We start from the raw sequence: 22,373 nt of genomic DNA, 5'->3' as shown, positions 1-22,373 counted from the left end.
GGCAATAGCGCCAGCATTTTGGATACCATGCCCATCAGTGAACAGTCAGACGGCTTATATTTATTGTAAATATTAATTTTAGTTTGTAATTATTTTGTTACTTGTTAAAAAAAAACTTATGCCAGTTATCTTAATAAGATATAATAATTATATAAAATAAAATAAACAAAACTAGCTTGCGTAAGCTCTTACGCAAAAGTTTATGTAAGAATTATAAGTCCTAAAATATAATAACGACATAATAATTCTATGATTCTAAAGTTAAGCGAACAGCAGTGTGCTGTTCTCTTAACTGTTAATAATATTTTTACGGTTTGAACGGTTGTAAATAAAATTTATATATATATCAAAATATTAATAAAAAATATGAATTAATATTGTATTAGTATTAGTTGTATACCTATAATGATAAGAACTCACCTCCAAATCAAAATCCAAACGATCTAAACTTGAATGTATTTCCGAACGCAACGATTGCCTGTTAGGCCTTCTAGTCAAGCTGTTAACACCCATGAGTTTGCTAGAACGTCCTAAAGTACCACTCGCACTGCCTACGATTTCCGGTTCACGAAAAGAGAGTTTCTTTCGCGGCCTCTCACTAATTTCTTGGTCAAGTCTTTCCACTACTGGAATCACTAGTCGTGACTGCACACATACGTCATCAGTTGAATTGAACTGACTCCGCAAATTTGTCTCTTTAGAATATAGTGATGGCTCTTTATAGTTAGCGCAGTGGAAATCGGTTTCGTCTTCATAACGTTTCATTGCACCAACTGACAACGGTCTCGGTCTTGGAATAACGTAGTCACGAGGTTCATCTATACGACTTCTATGTTTAACTTTTCTATCGAAGTCTGGTTCTGATTTGGAGCTTTTTAGCCTCTCTTTCTTCTTCGGTTCTTTCGATGGTTTTCGCTGCGACTCTTGTTTGGACTTTACAAGAGATACGAGAGTGCTTCTAGCTTTGAGCAGCACTTCGGATGGCAAGCTTTTCAAATCGTTCCGTCGATGATTATCATGATCTTTGGGGTTCGACATTTTGTTGCGCATGTGATGAAAGTTACGACCAAGGATCAACAGTAGATAGCTTTGCTTTCGCTAAGTATATCCCACTTTAAAATTTATTTAAAAATGCTTAAAAATCACTTTAAAAATTGAAAGAAGCCTCAGCAATATCTTAGTATTATCGAACTTCGGTGTGTTTCTGATAACAGATGCGCAAGAAAATTACGACACTTTGCATTTACATTTCAGGAGAACTTTTTTTAGAAAATTATGGTATTTCTTATTTATTAGCACGAAACTTGTATATTTTTCGCAATTAACAAATACAGCTGATGAGCATGAGTCGCTTTTATACGTGTTTTTTTTTGGTACGAGTTATTCGCGATGTTAGGAGGGATCGGTATGTGACGCGGTCTGTCGCTCCAGTTCCCACGAAACAACTGAGGACTGATGTATGGAGTATAGTGAACTGGCGGCATGGCCGGCGCGTGCGTCGCTACAAGAACCGCAAATAAACACATTCGCGTGTACCAACCGACTCAGACCAGGCGTGCATTCGGGAATAATGGTATAATCATACGATTCTCAGACATACGCCATTATACAAGTGCCAAGAGAGTGCCAAGATGATAAAACAAGTATTCTAAATTTTTCAATAAGGACGTCTAAAATATAATAATATTTATAACGTAATTCTTTTTAATAAAACCAGCAATTTTTTTAGTTTTTCTTATAATATTTTTGTATGACAGAGTTGAGTGTGGAGGTTGAAAAATTGATTTTGCCTCGGAGAGCACTTAAAGTCGTCGGTCCCGGTTATCATCACTAACATGTCATAATCTTTTACTATATAAAGCGGAAGAGTCTGTTTGCTTGTTTGTTTACTTGAACGCGACGATCTCAAGAACTACTGGTCTGATTTGGAAAATTCTTTCAGTGTTGAATAGCCAATTTATCGAGGAAGGCTATAGGCTATATATGATCACGCTAAGACCAATAGAAGCATAGAATGATAGAACCAATGAAGAATGTTTCAAAATTGGGGTTTTTCTTTTTCTTTTGAGAGTTTTCGCTGTGTGCGCTGCTTAAACGGTTAAAGTTTCAATAAAATCATGTAAGACAAAATTGTTCCCCTTTAAAAGTTCTAAAGAAAAGTCCGGAACGGCATATGTCTATCTTTTAAAGGTTGAATTATACGCGGACGAAGTTGCGAGGGACCGCTAGTAATTAATAGAGGCCACGTATAAGAGAGAATGCCCGGCGGAGAACATCAGTTGACTCAGAATAATCATCATCATAATCATCATATGATGATAAATATTAAATGAATAATCATTCGAAATTGCATAAAATCAATAATCATTGTTCTACCCGTTACCGGCCCACTTCAGGGCACACTGAGAAGCGGTTATTCAAAATTCATTTATTTCAAGTAGGCCTAATATAAGCACTTTTGAAACGTCAAGTCTGCCTGTTTGTAGTTATTCTACCACCGGTTCGGAAGGCAGATTCTACCGAGAAGCCGGCAAGAAACTCAGCAGTTGCTCTTTTCCAACCTCAACAATTTACATTTTAACATTCATTTTTATATCTTGTGAGAGCTGAAAGCGGAGCCGGATGCTTCCAAGCAACCTTGTCATTAAAAAATTCATCAATTGTGTCGTAACCTCGCTGTAATATATGTGTTTTAACAAATTCTTTAAACTTGTGCATTGGCAGGTCCAAAATCACCTTCGGAAAATCCAAAATCAGTTAGACCGAAGTCCACCACGTGCGGAATAATGGGCTGATAAAAAAAGTATTACCTATATTAGTTATCCAATACGACGCGATAGTTTTTTTATTATTTTAATATGTATTGTATGTATGCTAAATCTTTATCAAATTGGAAACTTTTCGATATTTTTTTTTGTTTTCCAAAGTTCCTTTCTATTTAACTTTGGTGATAATCTGATTAGATCTGAGATATTGGATGGAACTATATTTATTCAGTTTAATAGATTTTTTTCTATCAGATCAGTCTAAAGAATGATTAATTGTAACCCCCTGAGGAATTCGGTCCCACATCTTCGAAGAACATCAGATACTCAACCAATGTTAATGGAGCAACTCCGAGTAAAGGAAACATCTAAGAAGATTACATATAAAACAAATAACAATCATTGAAATTAGTTTATAAAACGACATAAAAAAAATTGAGGGTTTGGTCACTCAAGGCTCAATTCTGGTGTAGTTTTTTTGATACAAAAATGCGCGAATACACGAACATCGATAAAGCTTACTTACAAAATACATGCCCAAATATTTTATTATAATATTTCTTTTAAGTCGGATTCAAACACCTGCTACGTCAGATCTTCAGAAAAGATAATTTCAGTTGACCCAACCAGAAATTAGTAACCCTTAACATGAAATTGGGATGTTCGCATTCGTATATTCGATTCAGAGTATCGAATCAAATTGATCAAGTTTTCCTCGTTTTAAAGTCGTAAATTCTATGCTATTTACTTTATTTATATGTTCAAACTTTTTGCGACGCTAAAAGAAAAGCTGCAAAGAAGAGATATCTGTTTTACTCTGTCCTTAGTATTGTTAGAAATCCAAATGCGACTTATGATTTCAAGTTATAGGTTATAATACACTTAAAATCATAAGTTGCATATTTTAATAGGTACCTACTTAAATTTACAACTTTTCTATAGGAGCGCGAGTTAAATTAATAATGACAGCCGGGAACAAATTAATATTTTGTACGTATATCGTCTGTCTAGACGCGGTACACTCTTAACGCTATGAATTCGATATATGATATCGAATGGTATCATATATGATATGATGATTCGGTGATATGAATATCGAATGCTCATCGTCTTCCGCCAGTTTTCCGAACAACCTCGCCAACTAGGATGCAATCACGTGCGTACAGTGCGCTCTTTTATGATCGTCTCTAAAACTGAGACTTGACGGTTCGACCATGCTTTGATGATGTAAATGACATTATCACGGCTTATAATATTACGGCAAGCAAGAAAGGTCCAGAACACGCCATTTCGTCATATTGCAGCAATGTGTGCTATACTTTTTTGCGTATATATGCTTGCAATGTTTATCCAATCTTAATCCGACGTTTAGCTTTAATATAACGAGGTTTCAGAAAAGAATTTACAGTGTTTCGATCCTCTAAAGCGTCTCACAACAGTTAGCGTGATATACCTATACTAAGGGTGTTGACTTTGAGTTTATTTCGATAGCGCTAAAAATAACATAGCGCATTATTTATTATACAAAAGTTATTTTAATACCTACAGATGATTGATTTTAATGTAAATATATATCAACAGTAATCATGCTAAGTCTAGATAGACTAAAATAACGACCTTCTAAATATTATGAGCTATAATTTACACATTGCATAAGAGATGAGTTATGTTTAGTCAATCGGTACGACTTACAGCATAGTTATTAAAAGCAACACATAAATGCGAAAGCTAGATTATATAACATGATGCAATAGACATCCTGTAGGATTTAACTAATTAAGAATAAAAATATCTTCTTCTGTTTAGTTTTTCTTTATCCATCTCAGTAGTTAGCCCTAGAAATCCCATCTGATGGTTAGTTATGGTAACGAGCTAAACTGTATATGGCAGATATATACAAGTCTAGGCCTAATCGGAATCTGCATGACATCGTAGCGGAACACTACATCGCTTTGTTTGTAGGGTAGTAGCTAGCAACGGCTGAAGCCTTCAACTCAGTGGCGTACATAGAGGGTATGCACAGGGTATACAAATGATATAAAACGAAGAAAATCGCCAGTACGAGCTATAAATAAGAAGAAGAAGAAGAAGAAAAAGTCTTTATTGCACATACAAATATAAAACCAGGTTAACAAAAAAAAACGATAATATACATATGCACAAAGGCGGCCTTATCGCTTGAAGCGATCTCCACCAGACAACCTTTGGTTGAAGAAACATATTAGAGAAAACGGGATAGTGCAATACTTAAATTGTGCTAATTATATACATTACATATACAATACTTAAGGGTTACTTTTTATAACTCTTACAATGCGTATCCTTAAGTTTTTTATAACTCGTACTACAGTTTTTCTTCATTTTATATCATCTGCATACCCTGTGCATACCTACCCTATAAGCACAACACTGCTCCACTATACCAGACCAGAGATAAAGTAGGAACTACCCTAACTACTTGTAGATCGAACCCGGAATCTCCAATCATAAAGCCACAGTTCACCACTGCGTCAAGAAGGTAGTGTTTCAGATATTTTCTATTGGTAAGTAGGTCTTGGATTCGTTTCAAACAGTAATTACGAATATCTCTCCCGCGTATACTTTAACAATATAATATTGTAAAACTTGCTCTAGCCTCATGTTTTTCAACTCTATGTAGTTTATTTATCGTAACTAATATTTATATAAAAGCGAAAATGTGTTTGTTTGTTTTTCCTTCTCTCAAGCCCTAACTTAGAAACCTAACCAACGCACCTCACGCCGTAGAAATAAATTCCACCCTCATCATCTGGATGCCTGGTATTCTTCTGCTGTTCGAAATACCAGATCATTTTTACCGCGCACTTGCAAATTGTGGAACAATCTCCCATCTGTGATGTTTCCTCGAAAATACAACCTAGGGTTATTCAAGGGGCGGATAAAGAAATTCCTTAAAAGCCGGCCGCATCAGTGGCTCCTCTGGTGCTGCAGATGTTTATGGGCGGCGGTTATCACTTAACATCAGGTTTAAACCAATCTAATTTATATTTGGCATAGACTTACTTGATACTTTTTATTTCAGGAAAAAGAAACATTTTCCACGCAACGTAAATGTAATAAACGCGGTTGAAGAATACGGGTAACAGATTGGGCATTTTCCGGTGACAGTTTACTAATTCCACCAACTTCATACCACAAGGTTTAATAATCCTAAGAGTAAAAATACTCTGTTTATGGCCACCGCATTATTATTCTGGTATTACTACTGAGCTCTATGACTCTCCATCGCTCACCGAGAGACGTTCAGTGTCATGAAACTATGGTGATAGTTGGTAAATATGGACCCGCAGCTTTATGCCATATGGAAATAGACTGAAGACTGGTCTTCCTTATCATATTTCGCTTCAAAGCCAGCCTAAAGTCGTAACAACAAGCGATTTTCCAAGAATTTGTGTACAAAACTTTATTTACGTTCAATAAAAAACCAGCGTTTCATTCAGAGACACATAAGCAGGTGGTATTTAGATATTGAACAATTTAAATCGGGCTCGTCGTGTGTGCCTTTGATCGCACTTTATTACCCTCCGCACGACTACTAAATAAATATACCTATAACGATAAAAAAATAGGTATCCATATAAATCCATACTGATCCATTCTATGAAGAACCGTTTCCCAGACCGATTTCGGTTACGGTACTCCAAAATGTTATATTCAAAGAATTCAAAAAAAAAACAAAATTCATTTATTTCAAGCAGGCCTACTTTATAAGCACTTTTGGAAAGTCAAGTATGTATGTTTGTAGTGACTTTACCACCGGTTCGGAAAGCAGATTCTACCGAGAAAAGCCGGCAAGAAACTCAGTAGTTGCTCTTTTCCAACATCAACAATTATAATCATTTTTCTATCTTACGGGATATGAGAGCGAAGGTGGCTGCTTCCAATCTATCTTGGAAACAGCCACCTTCGCTTCAAAAATTCATTGAATGTATAGTTTCAATAAATCATCACATTTGAACCAATTGACGTGCTTAGGATTTTGGAGCGAGTTCCAAAATCCACGTTCCTGGGCCGCTTTCAGCGGCTCCCAGCTACACGGTTAATGTCGTCTGTCCACCTCATTGTGGGCTGACCAACTCTGTGTTTACCGTTGTGGGGCCAGGACCTTGAGATTCTCGCAGGTATGTGCCCCGCCCATTGCCACTTATTTTTCGTGATTCGTTGAGCTATGTTGGTAACTCGAGTTCTGCTATGGATATCCTTATTTCTGATTTGATCACGTAGAGATACTCCTGACTTAGCTGACCCACTCGCCAGTCTCTGAGTCTATTTATGAGACCCATACTGTAAGCGAGCACGTCTCATTTTCCAATTACGCAGGAGTTAACAAATTTGTTCGCAAATACTGGTGCACTCTCTGTTCCCTCTCTCTCAAATTCCCATGAGATCTGACACAACTGGAAAGAGATAAGACGCAGCGCCGACAGCTTATCGTGCTCTCCGAGGGACTGGTCGCCAATTACAAAACTCCAGGACGGTACTAAACATTTCTTGATAGAAAATCCCAATAGGCGCTGTAAATTGCCCATTTAAGTAGCGCATTGGATAGGAGCTCGACTTCACTTTCGAGGGGGCCGAGTTGGAATCCCAGCACCCACCTCTAGCTTTTCTTACTTTTGTGCGTTTTAGGCAATTAAAATATCACTTGCTTCAACGGTAAAGAAAAACTATCGTCAGGAAACCTGCATGCCTGAGAGTTCTCCATAATGTTCTCCATAATGTCTACGCAGACGAAGTCGCGGGCAGAAGCTAGTTTATAATTAATTATCTAAATCTTGTATTGGGTGTGTATTGGTCATTATTTTTATGAGTGTCCTAGAATCCTGTTTATAAACATTAACTATAATAATTTTTATTTTTTTTCACTTGGGGTAATCAAATTCAAATTCAAATTCAAAATCAAATTCAAATTCATTTATTTCAAGTAGGCCTGCTTTATAAGCACTTTTGAAACGTCAAGTATGTATGTTTGTGTGACCCTACCACCGGTTCGGAAAGCAGATTCTACCGAGAAGAGCCGGCAAGAAACTCAGTAGTTGCTCTTTTCCAACATCAACATTTACAATCGTTTTGCTATCTTGCGGGAGATGAGAGCGAGGCTGGCTGCTTCCATTCTACCTTGTCATTGAGGAATTCATCAAATGTATAGTAACCTCGTTGTACTAGATGCGTTTTTACACATTTTTTAAATGTATGCATTGCTAGGTCAATAATTTCCCTAGGAATCATGTTGTAAAAGCGTATACTCAACCCCACAAAGGAGTTCTGCACCTTTCACAGACGATATGCAGATATAACTAATTTATGACCGTTTCTTCCGAATCCACATCGATACCACCGCGCCACGGGGAGGCACGGCGATTATGTCGGACTCGTACCGACTAAAACCCCACGGTGTTCCTTCCAGTCGCCTGGTGGCACACATCCGCGACACAGCTAGCGGCACGCCCGCCATTGCAGGCTCTTCTCTGGGACATACTAAAATGTCCCTACAAACGCCGAAGGCTAACCGGGACCACATGGTGCTCCTTCCAACCCGAGGAATTAACCTCGCAAACTAGTATATACCTAATCTTGTGTATACAACAACGTCCCAACTACGTGAATGTTCGTAAATACGTAAAAATCTTTCTATCCGAAGCGCGTGGTGTTACGCCAAAAATATTCCTCTATTTTTAAGCTGCTTTATTATTTTCATAAATTATTCTAGTAAGTATATTTCTGTGGGTTACCTGGAAATGTCGCGTGGAATTCACGTGTTTTCGCTACGTGATATATCACATAATTCCGGGAGATATCCGAATAGACGATTTAATTTAACAAGCGACGAGAATTTTTAACTATGTTTATACTTTAATATTTGAATCTCTGTAATATTTCTGTTTTCATAAAAATACTGCAATTTATACGCACTGCTATAAATTATGTTTATACCAGTTCTGTAGCTTGTGTCGTGCGGCAACAGCTTGTGTGCGGCATAGCAGCCGCACCACCGTTGCTAGCATAGTGCGGCTGATTTATATGCGGCCAAAAACTACCGGGGTTAATATTAATAGAGGTCACGGATGATTTTATTTGATATTTTTTTATTTATGGAAAAAACTCCGGAAGGTGATAGAGACATGTACCCAGCAGTGGGCTTCGAAGGAAACGTTAGCTTAAAACCAGTAACAACAGTTATATACTTTTAAAAAACAAGTACCTATATAATTAGAAAAAAACAAATGTCGAAGTTAGAAACTGTCACTCGGAGTGATTGAAAGATACATGTGAATCTATAAGTATATAGTTACTAAACATACATACATACCTATATACTGTGACTTTACTTTGATTTAAATTTAAAAAAAAATTATGTCCTAGCACTGAAGTCCTCATAAATGTGGCAGCAATTATGTATCGCTAAGCCTTAAATGAGGGGTCCTCTATCTCTTAATGTCGGGATAAAAAGTATCGTATGTTACTTCTAATACAAGAAAATGTGTACAAAGTTTCATGAGGATCGGTTAAACAGTTTTTGCGTGAAAGCGTAACAAACAAACTTACATTGATATTTATAATATTAGTAGAGATAAATTAAATGGGACAGTTGTATAAAAATTATAAAGACATACGATAGAAATAAAGATTGAAATGCTTTAGTAACGACTGGAATTTCGCAGAAGTATACATTTTCAGCTTACAACAACTATTTATTATCTGTATGTGTATTATATTCATAAAAAAAAAAAATATTCATCGGCTGTCTCAGTACCCATAACACAAGCTACGCTTACTTTGGGGCTAGATGGCGATGTGTGTATTGTCGTAGTATATTTATTTATTTATTTATTACCTTTTTTTGCCGAACAACACCGAGGGGCGCGCAAAGCGTAAAATATGATTATCAAGAGAATGCCTTCGCTCAATCTTATTTTCTGAAAAGCTGTCACACACAGGCGTTTATGTTGTAGACTTCTGTGATTCTGTTCGAGTTTGGTTTACCAACTAGAATTATTATGAGTTAACCTTTACTGTAAATTACGTTTTAAGCAATTCAATTTCACTTGTTTCAACGGTGAAGGAAAAGATCGTGAAGAAAACTGCATGCCTGGGAGTTCTCCATAACGTTCTCAAAGGCGTGTGGATTCTACCAATACGCACTGGGGCGGCGTGGTGAACTACGGCCGAAGCAGTGGAGTGCATGCAGCAGCCAAGCAGAGGGTATGCACAGGGTATGCAGATGATATAAAATGAAGAAAATCTCCAGTAAGATTTATAAAAGACTTAAGGATATGCACTGTAAGAGTTATAGAAAGCGTGCCCTTGAGTATTTACAACTCGTACTGGCGATTTTATATCATCTGTATACCCTGTTCATACCCTCTATGCACGCGACTGGGCCCAATCCCTTCTAATTGCTGTAGAGGAGACCTATAAACTGTAGGTTGTCGGTAATGGGTTGATAGTTGATGACGTGATAGCCTAGACGCACGGAATTAAAAAAAAACATACAGAATTCGTGTACACGACTAATATTGAAGAATAGTTTTTTTTTTTCTAACATACTTTTTGCACCATCAATTTTCCACTTTTTTATCGGCTTCGTACGCTAAAGTTGCCTTTAAAAGATCACTTTTAGTGATAAGGCCGCCTTTGCACCCTAGCACTAAGTACTATTACCGTTTTGCTTGTATATTTCCTATTGTGTTGTGCTGCAATAAAGTTTTTCAAGTCTATTCAATTCTACGTAGCCTGTTACAACTAGTGCTTAATAAGTATTGTAATATTATTAAGTACTACTGTTCCGAATGAAATTTCGTAATTGCTAAACGTTATTGAACCGGCGTAGCGCTTTGAGAAATTTGATTAAGAATTTAATTAAAGAACCTGATTTCTGTTGAGATGTTTCAACTGTAATCAACACAAAGATGGGAGCTGTGTTTCCATTTCCAAAGCTTCAGTGGGTTTATTATTATAAGGCCCCTTGCACACTTTGGCGCCGTGCCGGCCCCTTACAGACAACCGTAGTATACCCCACATAATTTATACTAGCGAAGTGTTTAATTTCCTACGGCTAATATTGGTGATTTGACTGCACTGGAAATTTTCGACGAATACGTGTACCTAGGACACACGATCCAGTTAGGTAGGTCCAATTTCAAGAAGAAGGTGAACCGCCGAATCCAACTCGGATGGGCAGCGTTCGGGAAACTTCGTGACATCTTTTCGTCAAGAATCCCTCAGTGCCTGAAGACGAAAGTCTTCGAACAGTGCGTGTTGCCAGTGACCTATGGTTCTGAAACATGGTCGTTAACTATGCGCCTCATAAGAAGGCTCAGAGTCACTCAGAGGGCGATGGAGAGAGCTATGCTCGGAGTATCTCTACGCGATCAAATCAGAAATGTGGAGATTCGTAGAAGAACCAGAGTTACCGACATAGCTCAACGAGTCACGAAGCTGAAGTGGCAATAGGCCGGGCACATAGTTCGGAGAAATGATGGACGCTGTGGTCCCCAGGTGCTGGAATGGCAGCCCCAAACTGGTAAGCGCAGCGTTGGTCGACCACAACGAGGTGGACAGACGACATTAAGCGCGTCGCAGGTAGCCGCTGGATCCAAGCGGCTCAGAACCGTGGAATTTGGAACACCCTACAAAACACCTATGTCCAGCTGTGGACGTCTATCGGTTGATATTATGATGATGATGAATATTGGTGATTTGACACATGACCAAGCCATGGTTTACAGTTAATCAGCGGGCGACGGAGAGAACTATGCTCAGAATATATCTGCGTGATAGAATCAGATATCACAAACCAAAAATCCGTAGAAAAACCAAAGTAAATACCACTATGGATAAATAAATATACTACGGCAATACACACTTCGCGATCTAACCCCAAAGTAATCGTAGCTTGTGTTCCGGTGCGATGTCATGTAGAAACCGATTGGGGATATGACTACCATACTCCCTAACAGGCTAGCCCGCTACCATCTTAGACTGCATCACTTACCACCAGGTGAGATTATAGTAGCCGCTATAAGCTACTGCAATCGACATAAATTCTTAGTGCTTGCAAAATAATCCATTTTGCAAGCACTAAGAAGTTATGTCGTTGGTTAAAAATATCATCTAAGAACGAAGCGCCTTTTCCATAAATGTATATCCTACAGATTTCTTCTAGATATATTTTATATTATATAATATTATAAATGTGAAAGTGTGGATGTTTGTTACTCAATCACGCAAAAATGGCTGAACAGATTTAGATTAAATTTAGCATGCATTTAGCCTTTGACATGGAAAAGAACATAGGCTACCTTTTATCCCGATTCCTTGAGTAGTTCCCAAGGGAAAGTTGAAAATTGTTTACGAGTAAGCCGCGGTAACCTATACTATGGAAAGGACATACTTTACCAATCTCTAAAGATTGGTATGTAAACCATTGGTATGAAACTCGAATAGTTTCAGTGGTGAGATAAAAAATTGTTAACTAGCGCGCAGGAATAAAAAATGATAAAAACCTTAATTCAAGTGAACGAAGTTACGGGTATCGGCTAGTATGTTATATTATGTTTTACGTGTCCCGATATCGGATGGGTTGATGTGAAAACGCTCCAACAGTGATTGATTATAAAAGTCGGTAGTGAAATGGAAGATTTATTATGTCAGCAACCGACGGGTTTATTGCACCAGTTAATATGCTCAACTGTTACAGGAAGAACTAATTTAAGGCCACTTACTGACTGACGGATAGCACATTTAATGCGTATAGGTAATTTATTATTTACCTACTTAGCTAAATTTTTATTTTTTTTTTGGTTCGGCCCAGTTCAGTTAATTATATTTCAAATTGCATTTATTACTGACTGGAAGTTGAATGTTCACTGGTAAGTAGCTTTTATTTCCTACACTGCTATCTCACCTTATGGTAAGTGTCTGATGTATGTGGTCTTGCTTGATCATCATCTAAGATGGTAAAGGGCTAACCTGTTAAAGTTAAAACAGTTATATTCAAATTAAATCTCCAATGAGGTAACTATGGCCACGGCGAAAGTCTCCAACCAAACAGCGCATTGAAACTTCTTTATCCAACCAATTATCAATCGAAATTTCCAATCATTATTCGCGTGCTGACCTTAATCGTAGTGTTTGTCAAAGATTTGTTGATATTGTTTGTCGATTAGCAGAACAAAAATGGTGACAAAGAGATCATGACGAGTTAAGTTTGTCCTATAGGTAACTGGGCTTGCTCAAATTCAAAACCCTAGGAACGCCACTGAGAGGGTACATTGCCGAAGAACTGTTTGGTGGTATTTATAGCAGAAGACTTCTGCTATAAATACCCTAGATGATACCCTAGATGATAATGTAACCCACTTTTGTCACTGCAGCCGGTGTAAAAAAATTTTAGATCACCAAAGCTGATAATTAGACTAAACTATGATACGAGTAGTTAGATAGATTTCATCGCGAATTTTTTTGTCGGTAATAATGAGTAGATACTTAAATCATGTAGTACAAAATTTTTATGCATTATAATAGGCAAAATTTTGCAACTTTGGGTTACATTATTGCAATTTTCTTAGGGATCTCCAATTTTTTTTAAATACATTATAGCCTATGTTACTTAGCGATAATTCAGCTTTCTTTTGTTGAAAAATGGTTAAAATCTGTCTAGTTCTTTCGGAGCTTATCGTTTACAAACAGACCTCTAAAATATTTTTTTTTCCTCGCTATAGTTTTATTTAGGTAACATTAACAATTCCGTCAGAGGAGACTGCTGTCTATCAGTCAGTCACTGACTTGTCGTCGAATTTATTAATGCATGCACTCACAGTTTGACGCATGCTTTACTGGTGTAGTAACCTAAAAGGTAGTAGTAGAGCTTTTGTGACATAGCTCGTCATATTTAGGGGCGTGATTGCGGCTGTAACTTGCACACGAAGCTTAACACTTACGCCTCAAATTGATAGACACAGTGCAGCACGTGTTCCTTGCTTGCCCTGCGTAGTGTTTCTCTATAAATAGGCGATGAGTCTATACAAACAAACAGGTGGCCATCTACTTAGCCTGTCACCAGTGGCGTGCACTTCATACATGCGCAAAAGCACTGCATACCCAAATTTTAATATAACTCGTATTGGAGGGGACTTTTGCCATTACATGCCAAGCACCTGCTTTATGCATACCCTGGTCGGAAACCCAGTGCACGCCACTGCCTGTCACTTATAATATAAATATAAAAGAAAAACCTCTATCTAACCAAACTTCTTGGAAAATTCTGCACAGAAATGTCTAGCAGAGAAACAGAAGAGTTACGTTTAAGCATTTATTTTCTTATAAACCTGTCACTTATAAAAATGTCTTGTACCAACTATGCGAAGAAAGCTACGGAGTTAACGGCCTTAAAATAAAGTAAAGATAAACACAAATCAGTTTATTATCCGAATAAAATGTTTTACTAGCGAAGAAAGTAGGTAATTTGTGAGTTAGAAGAAATGAGATTGGACGACATTGACATAAAACAATCTAGATACACAGAACAATTCGAAACGAGCTTGTAAAAGTGTCCCTGTTAATTTTAGCCCTTTTATTGCAATCTCACCTGGTTCATTACACAGATGATGAGTCTAAGATGGTGCAAGGCTAAGCTGTTAGAAGTAAGACATTTATATTAAACATATAGCACTAATAGATTTCTACGCGGGCATCGGAACGCTAAATCACACGCATCAGACCAGACTAAAATCCTATAAATAAATTGCCCCTGCCGGTGATACAATCCGGGAAACACTGTGCTAGGAATGTAGTGGTTAGGTCAGGTTAAGGTACTCCATCATAGCATTACACTAAGCTTAACAAAGTCCGACGTTAGCAAAGATTGAGCAAAGCCGAAGTTCACTTTATAGATATCAGATAATATTTATTGTATCACAAATACTGAGACAGCCATATCATCATCACGTGGGCAACCTCTGTTAGGCCCATCACGATGCACAATAGCAGTATAGCAGGCCTACTACATATTAATAATAGCTGTAACTGACGGTATTATGAAAATGAAGCCTAATTTGCTACACTCCGCCAACAGCAGGAGAATCTGTATGGTGTAATTTATAATCACTTCAATCCGTATACTCCACACCAAACAGATCCTCGGCAATGTACTCTCTACGCACGTTCCGCTCCGAAACCGGAGCATCCTCAGGAGATGTTTACTTTACAATGAATAATTGTTAAGTAATAATTGTAACTGACGGATCTAAATGCTATGCGTGTGGACACCACTGATTTCCTAACACCGGGCTGGTACTGAATTTTTTTAACGGAAAGACATTCCTTAACGGAAGGTTATAAGCGCCCGGGGTTAAAGCGGTGGCTTAGCATACCTATGTATACCCACTCGATTAGGTACTGCCCGCACGTACCATCCTGCCGTAGCCGCGTTATAAAGGATGAGGGGTATGAGTTTACTAAACTTTCATACTTCTTTCTGTAGGGCTTAGGTAAGTGCCACCGTATAATTGGCTTTCTTTCTTGACGCTTCCGGCCTAACTTCAGAGATAGGCCCAGGAATAGAAGACAGAAGAATTATGTCTTCTGTTTATCTCCTAAAAAATAGGATGAGAAATAGCAGATATAATTAGCCCACTCGCATGTTTTAGCCCTAGAGGTTAGAAACTAACTTCACATCGAATAAAAAATCAAAAAAGGGTGCATTTGAGATTTCCATGAGCCGGTTATGAATTAAACTTACAATCCTTCTATTATATTTGTTCTTAAGTAGTTCTTAGGTATTAGATTTGTCTGTTAAAATCTCTTAGTATTCGTGGGTGTATGCTCTGAAAGTCTGAATCCTAGGATTTAGAACCTACTATCCTATGCCTAGTAGTTGGACTTCAATAGGTTAATGTTGATGTGATTTGCTCAGTAGTAGTAGATTTTTTTGTGAGGGAGCTCGTGTAGGGATGTACTACTGCCATCCTTATTTCTGCCAGAAAGCAGCATTGCTGAGTTCCAGTCAGGAGGGCCTAGTTGCCGGCACATGTGGCTTAACAACTACGCCTTAGGTTTATAGACAAGGAGCGGTACTGTGTAAGACGTGTATAACCTTCGAAGTGTTTCTCTGGCGATGGTTTTCCATTTTCCATTAGGATCGCCTGAAATTGGGAGTTCTAGATCATTTTGCTTCATCCTTACTACGCGTAACTAATAAGTGCCTAATTTTCATTTAGTTTTTCTCAACCTTTATAAACAGAAAGAGGGTCTTAATGCGTAATCTTGGTAAACAAGTATGTTCGCGAAGTAGTACAACTTGTTTAAAGTTTATTGGAATATTTGCCTGATTTATTTTCTTATTCGACAGGGAAAGCTCTCGATTGGGTCTAAATAAACTTTGACTGAGTCTTCAATGATAGGATTAATTATTGTTTAATTTTACTTACTCTAATAATAATTAGTGGAAGATGGAAGATGATTGGCTTTAAAAATAACCTTTCCTTACATAGATTTTCTGAATATCTTGGCTTACATATATCTATGCTGAATGGTGAACGAAATGGTTCTTGGAATGTTTGGATTTACCGATATTACTACGACCTTATTAAGTTTAACTTAATAAGGTAATAGTAAAATCGTTTGCAAAATCTAAAGGTACAATTTTGTTTCAGGTTATGAGAGGGGTACGTATATTTTATATTTATGTTCAGGATTTTTTATTAAATAAAATACGGGCTTACGCTAGATTACCTTAGTCACTTACCAAACTATTTTACTGGTCTACTACAGATCCGCACTTTTAAGTACCTAGAGTTAACCTTTGCGCAGTACGAGATAGTTATCTCTACCAGTTACTCGTATTTTTTCTACAGAGATTGCCGACATAACTTCTAAACCTACAGGAGGTAACGCGCGGCGATGCGAGTGCGAGTATGTAGTAGACATTCTCGCCTCCGATCATCCTACCTCGATTCCTCCACGGTCCTTACAATCCGTCAATGTCATTGCCATTATTTTTAGCTGTGACGTTTAACTTGATCTTCGAAACGATCAGCCTATTATCAGCGTTTTGAACTACTCAAAAGATCCGAGGCGCTAAACAAAACGGGCACCAGAGAATAGTCAATAATATTGGTAGTATCGTATCGTACGTTACATACGATTTGTGCAAGAGCCTCAACGTTGAGAGTTTTTATAATTATAGCAAGAAGGTAGAAGATAGAGTTGGATTTTTTTTATATTACTAGACGCTTACCTTTTTGTTGCTCTTGAAAACGTTACACTTAAAAGCGTTGGTGGCACCGTCTCTTGCGATGTACGAGAATATCTTCAGATCAGAGCTGTCGTGCGACACGTAGAAGATGCGATATATCGGATGGTTCATTATTTCAATGCATTCAGTGGTTTTCTTCTTGCGGCTAAAGAATCGCGGGCGCTTCTGTAACAAATGGAAAAAAATTTTGTTATGCTATACCTAGTAGGTAACTCATGGAAAAAGTTTTTTAAAGTTTAAAGTACTTTGGGTGCCTTATGAAAATATGAATAAACTTTTCCGGATGAAACTAAAATTGCACGCGCAGATATTACATCACCTGAACATCATTATCATCACAATATCAACGAATTAGCGGCCCACTAGAGGGCACGAGTCCCCTCCCACCCCACAATGAGAAGGGTTTTGAGGCCACGCTGGCCCAGTGTGAATTGGTGGACTTAAAACGCCTTTGAGGTCATTATGGAGAACTCTCAGGCATGCAGGTTTCTTCATGATGTTTTCCTACACCGTTAATGCAAGTGATATTGTATAGATTATTTATATTGTATTTTTTTATGATACATCTGTCTCTTGTCATTTTGTTAGACATGTCTGGTGGGAAGCTTTAGCCGTGGCTAGTTACCACCCTACCGACAACGATACCCTACCGGTACGATGTCGTCTAGAAATCGATTAGGAGTATGACTACCCTAACAGGCTAGCCCGCTACCATCTTAAACTGCATAATAACTTACCACCAGCTGAGATTGCAGTCAAGCGCTAACTTGCCGTGAAAAAAAAGAATTTAAAAAAACATATGGCCGAATTATAACTCAGTGGAACATGTAGCTACAGTAAAGGGGGCATATTCGTATCGATGCATTAAAACCATGGCAAGCATCGCAGTAAAAAACGAACGAAAAACGTAGGCAATAGCTAGAAAAAATTAAAAACATAAAAATAAAATAAAAACCTAGTTGCAGTCGCGGTCTCCCACAAAACCAGATCACACCACAGAAAATAATTCCTCAATTATAAATTTTGCAAATAAGTTAATGGTACTCATAAGATAGTTATCATATTATCATATCTAGCTTTCTAGTGACCCGCATGAATGTTTTTCACTGACTGGGTGTTTATATGTGCAAGCTACGCTTACTTTGGGGCTAGATGGCGATGTGTGTATTGTCGTAGTATATTTATTTATTATTATTTTTATTTTTATTTCGGAACACTCGGACACAATCCACCAGGTCCAAAGCTACAATGGCAGGCCATATACTTACTATCCATATTTCAAGAGATTTGTATAATTCCTCCCGAAATGGCACCATTTTCTTCCGCAAAAGAACACATGTTTCTTTACGACATCCTATTTGCGAATTTCAAAATTATGTAAAGCTCGCAACAGAAACTTAGCCTTGTTTCTCGAGCACATTGATATGCGCTGAAGTCGTATCGGATCGGTACATAATGAGAAAACTCTGTTATACTCCCGGTGAAAGAAATTCTGAACTATACAAGTTTTCCAATTTTAAATTTCTGTACATTTCAAGAGTTTCTTGCACGGTTGTATCCATCCATCCATCTTACTGTTTTCCAATATAGTATTTGCTCCTTGTGATACAAGACTTGGTATCGTCTTAGATCACTAGTTCCTTCAATATATCCGATGTGAAGTATTTCTGTGGGTAAATACTCAATACAATGTTTGTAGGTTTTTTTTTTATTATGTAGTAATAAATTAATTATTGCAGTTTTCGAAACTCCGAGACGACTTATTTAGTACTACTACATTTTAGTTTTAATGAAGGGTATGGACGGGTTATGCCCATTTTCTATATTCAATCTATGCGCAAATAATTATAATTTATAATTTATAATAATAATCCTTACAATAAGCAGATTGACTTCCTGAAGCAGAAAGTTTATGCATGGGCACAACGTATCAGGCGATACAAAGAGCGTTATGACCGATACCATCAGAATCGTATTTTTCAAAGAGACCAACGGAAAGTGTATAGGAACTGGGAACGATCTGGTGCTAGTGTGTCAGATGGGGAACCACCGACTTCCGATGCTATGTCAGACTTCTGGCGTAGTATCTGGTCGGCCCCTATATGTCACACTAATGGTATTTGGATGAACGTTGTCAGGGAAAAATGTGCAGCGGTGGAACCAATGATTCCAATTACTATTACGGCGGATAACTTAAGTTGTGCAATTCGACTGGCATCAAACTGGAACTGTCCAGGTCCGGACGGATTGCACAACTTCTGGCTAAAATGGTTCCGTAGTGCGCATTTTGTCTTGGCAGCGCAATTTCAAAATGCCATTGACACTAAGTCGTTACCGACATTTATGACAACTGGTGTCACGTTCCTACTACACAAATCCGGAAATACCACGGACCCTAAAAACTACCGACCGATTACATGATTACCCACCATCTATTAGCTACTTACATCCATTTTGACATCAAAAATAACGACGCATATCAATGCAAATAATATTTTGGCCAATACTCAGAATGCATGTAGGTCCCGGTCTCGTGGTACAAAGGAACTCCTCATCATTGATCCTGCTATTTGCCAGCAGGTTCGGCGAAACAGAAAAAACCTGACGGCTGCTTGGATTGATTACAAGAAGGCCTATGATTCGGTGCCTCATTCGTGGCTCATGGAAGTCATTCGGTTGTATAAAATCGATGCAACTCTATGCTCTTTTCTTGAGTCATGCATGAGGCAGTGGATGACAGTCCTTCGTCACCCAGGAGCTGTTGAGAACTCTGAATCGATTGAACCGATTGGAATTAAGCAGGGTATTTTCCAGGGCGATAGTTTGAGTCTTCTATGGTTTTGCCTAGCCCTTAATCCTCTCAGTAACTTGCTGATGGACTCAGGACTAGGATTTCGCCTTCGCAGGGGTGGTGAGCTCATATCTCACTTACTGTATATGGATGACCTCAAGCTGTATGCATCAAAACGATCAGACCTTATGGCATTGTTAAAGATAACTCAGACCTTTAGCAATGACATAGGGATGGAATTTGGTGTAGACAAGTGTGCGGTAATCATTGTAGAGCGAGGTAGGGTTGTGAGCTCTGAGAATATAGTTCTTTCAGAAACTATTATTCTCAAATCACTTCGTGAAGGGGAGACCTATAAATATCTTGGAAGCACTTGGTATTGAGGTAGGGCACATGAAACAGGTAGTGCAGGAACGCTTCTTTAGCCGCCTGAAAAAAGTACTAAAGAGTCTTTTATCAGGTGGTAATAAGGTGCGTGCCTTTAATAGCTGGGTCATGCCCTTACTCATATACACTTTTGGCATTCTAAAGTGGACTCAAACTGAACTGGACACCCTGGACTGTAAAGTTCGCAAACTGTTGACGGCTTACCGTATGCATCACCCACGTTCCTCTGTAATGAGGTTGTACATCCCACGCAAGTGTGGAGGACGTGGTCTTCTGAATGCCAAGAACCTTCATAATCGTGAGGTGTGCAATCTTAGAGATCATTTTCTTAGAATGAATATGGGTATGTGTAAGGATGTCGTTGCAGTAGATAAGGGTCTTACTCCACTATTCCTTGGCAAAGAGAACTGGCGCAAGCCAAAAGTACTTAGCAACTCAGATCGTGTGGCGGTATGGAAGAGTAAGGAGTTGCATGGCAGATTCTACAAGGCCCTGTCGGGACCAGATGTAGATCAAATCGCATCTGTATCCTGGTTACAGTTCGGTGACCTATTTGGGGAAACCGAGGGTTTTGTCTGTGCAATTATGGACGAAGTCATCAAGACGAGAAACTACCGGAAACACATTATGAAAGATGGCACTCTAGACATATGTCGAGCGTGTCATCGTCCTGGGGAGTCCCTCAGGCATATAGTTTCCGGGTGTTCTCATCTTGCTAACGGCGAATACTTGCACAGACATAATCAAGTAGCCAGGATAGTTCATCAACAACTTGCTCTTCGGTTTGGCCTTATCGATTTTGAGATGCCTTACTATAGGTACGACCCGGCGTCAGTTCTTGAAAATAGCAGTGCATTGCTCTACTGGGATCGAACGATTATCACTGACAGGTATATTACAGCTAATAGACCTGATATAGTGCTAGTCGATCGATCAGTGCGCCGTGCAATAATTGTTGACATAACTATTCCAGATGACGATAATCTGGTGAAAGCTGAAAAGGAAAAAGTATCTAAATACTTGGACCTTGCTCACGAGATTACCGCCATGTGGAGTGTTGAGTCGACCGTTGTTGTTCCGATCGTCGTTTCAGTCAATGCTCTTCTCGCGAAAAGCTTCGACCAACATCTCAAGAAGCTTTCGCTTGGTTGTTGGATCAAGGGTCGGATACAGAAGGCAGTAGTCCTTGAAACGGCGCGTATTGTGAGGAGGTTTCTCACTCTGGACCACCGGTTGCTTGGGCATTCAAAAGCCCCGCAAGCGGAGGGTGGAAGTTTTTTTTTTATAATTTTTTAATAGTGTTTTTTAATTTATTCTTAAGCATTGTTAATAATTTAAAAAAAAAAAAATAAAAATAATAAATGATAGATAAAAATCCTTACTAATTTTATAAATGTCAATGTAAGTTAAAAACTACTAAACCGATCCTCATGAAACTTTGTACACATATCCTAGGAAGTGTTAGAAGTAATATAGGATACTTTTTATCCCGACATTAAGCTCTGTTCCTTTGTGAGAGGGGATGAGTGTTTGACGATTTTACTCCATAACTCCGACAAATTATAACCGTTTAAATAATTATTTTTTACCATAGTAATTGTAATATGTGTTTAATTTTGCCCAATCTTTGTGTAGATCTGATGAATGTGGTTGGAGATAGAGGACAGAACTCCTCAGCGGACAGCAGAAAACCCCTCATTTAAGGCTTAACGATACTGAATACTACTACTACTACTAAATACAATATTATACAATTAAATTGAATGCCACATCAAAAATCTAAATAAAATCGCAGACGAAGTCGCGGGCAACAGCTAGTAGATTTATAACTTAGCAACGCTGTTAATGTCAAAAAATGTCCATACCTACCTACGTTTTTTAACAAATGAAAACTTTGCTAAGCATCTTATCAACAGATTAGGTACAGTCGAATGCTGAAAACGGACGTAAACGTGTTCTACTCAGAGTGAGAATGGCTATTGACAATATCGTCATAGAAAAAAAAGCTAATAAAATTGGCTCAACCCAAATGGAACCGTTTTGATACTGTACATGCCCACAAACGAGGTAAACCAATACATCTATAAAGCAATTAAGAGCTTTCCCATGAGCTTTGATGTTGTGAAAGCGCGAA

The 22,373-nt window shown here is 38.2% G+C and overlaps 1 protein-coding gene across 2 annotated transcripts in view; it reads right to left on the bottom strand.

The window, feature by feature from the left end:
• LOC120636661 (dystrophin-like protein 1) overlaps positions 1-22,373 on the bottom strand; it is a 274,699-nt gene that overhangs the window by 71,696 nt on the left and 180,630 nt on the right. The window contains exon 5 of one of the 2 annotated variants that reach the window (XM_039908223.1): positions 17,044-17,226. In XM_039908223.1, coding sequence (XP_039764157.1) covers positions 17,044-17,226 — 183 coding nt within the window. Of the gene's footprint in view, positions 1-420; positions 1,051-17,043; positions 17,227-22,373 lie in introns of those variants that run through there. The other variant, XM_039908224.1, reaches the window with a different exon arrangement.

Source organism: Pararge aegeria, chromosome Z, assembly GCF_905163445.1.
Source record: "Pararge aegeria chromosome Z, ilParAegt1.1, whole genome shotgun sequence".
NCBI lineage: Eukaryota > Metazoa > Arthropoda > Insecta > Lepidoptera > Nymphalidae > Pararge > Pararge aegeria.
The sequence above is the reverse complement of the archived record's forward strand: the minus strand, read 5'-3'. Positions and strand labels throughout refer to the sequence as shown.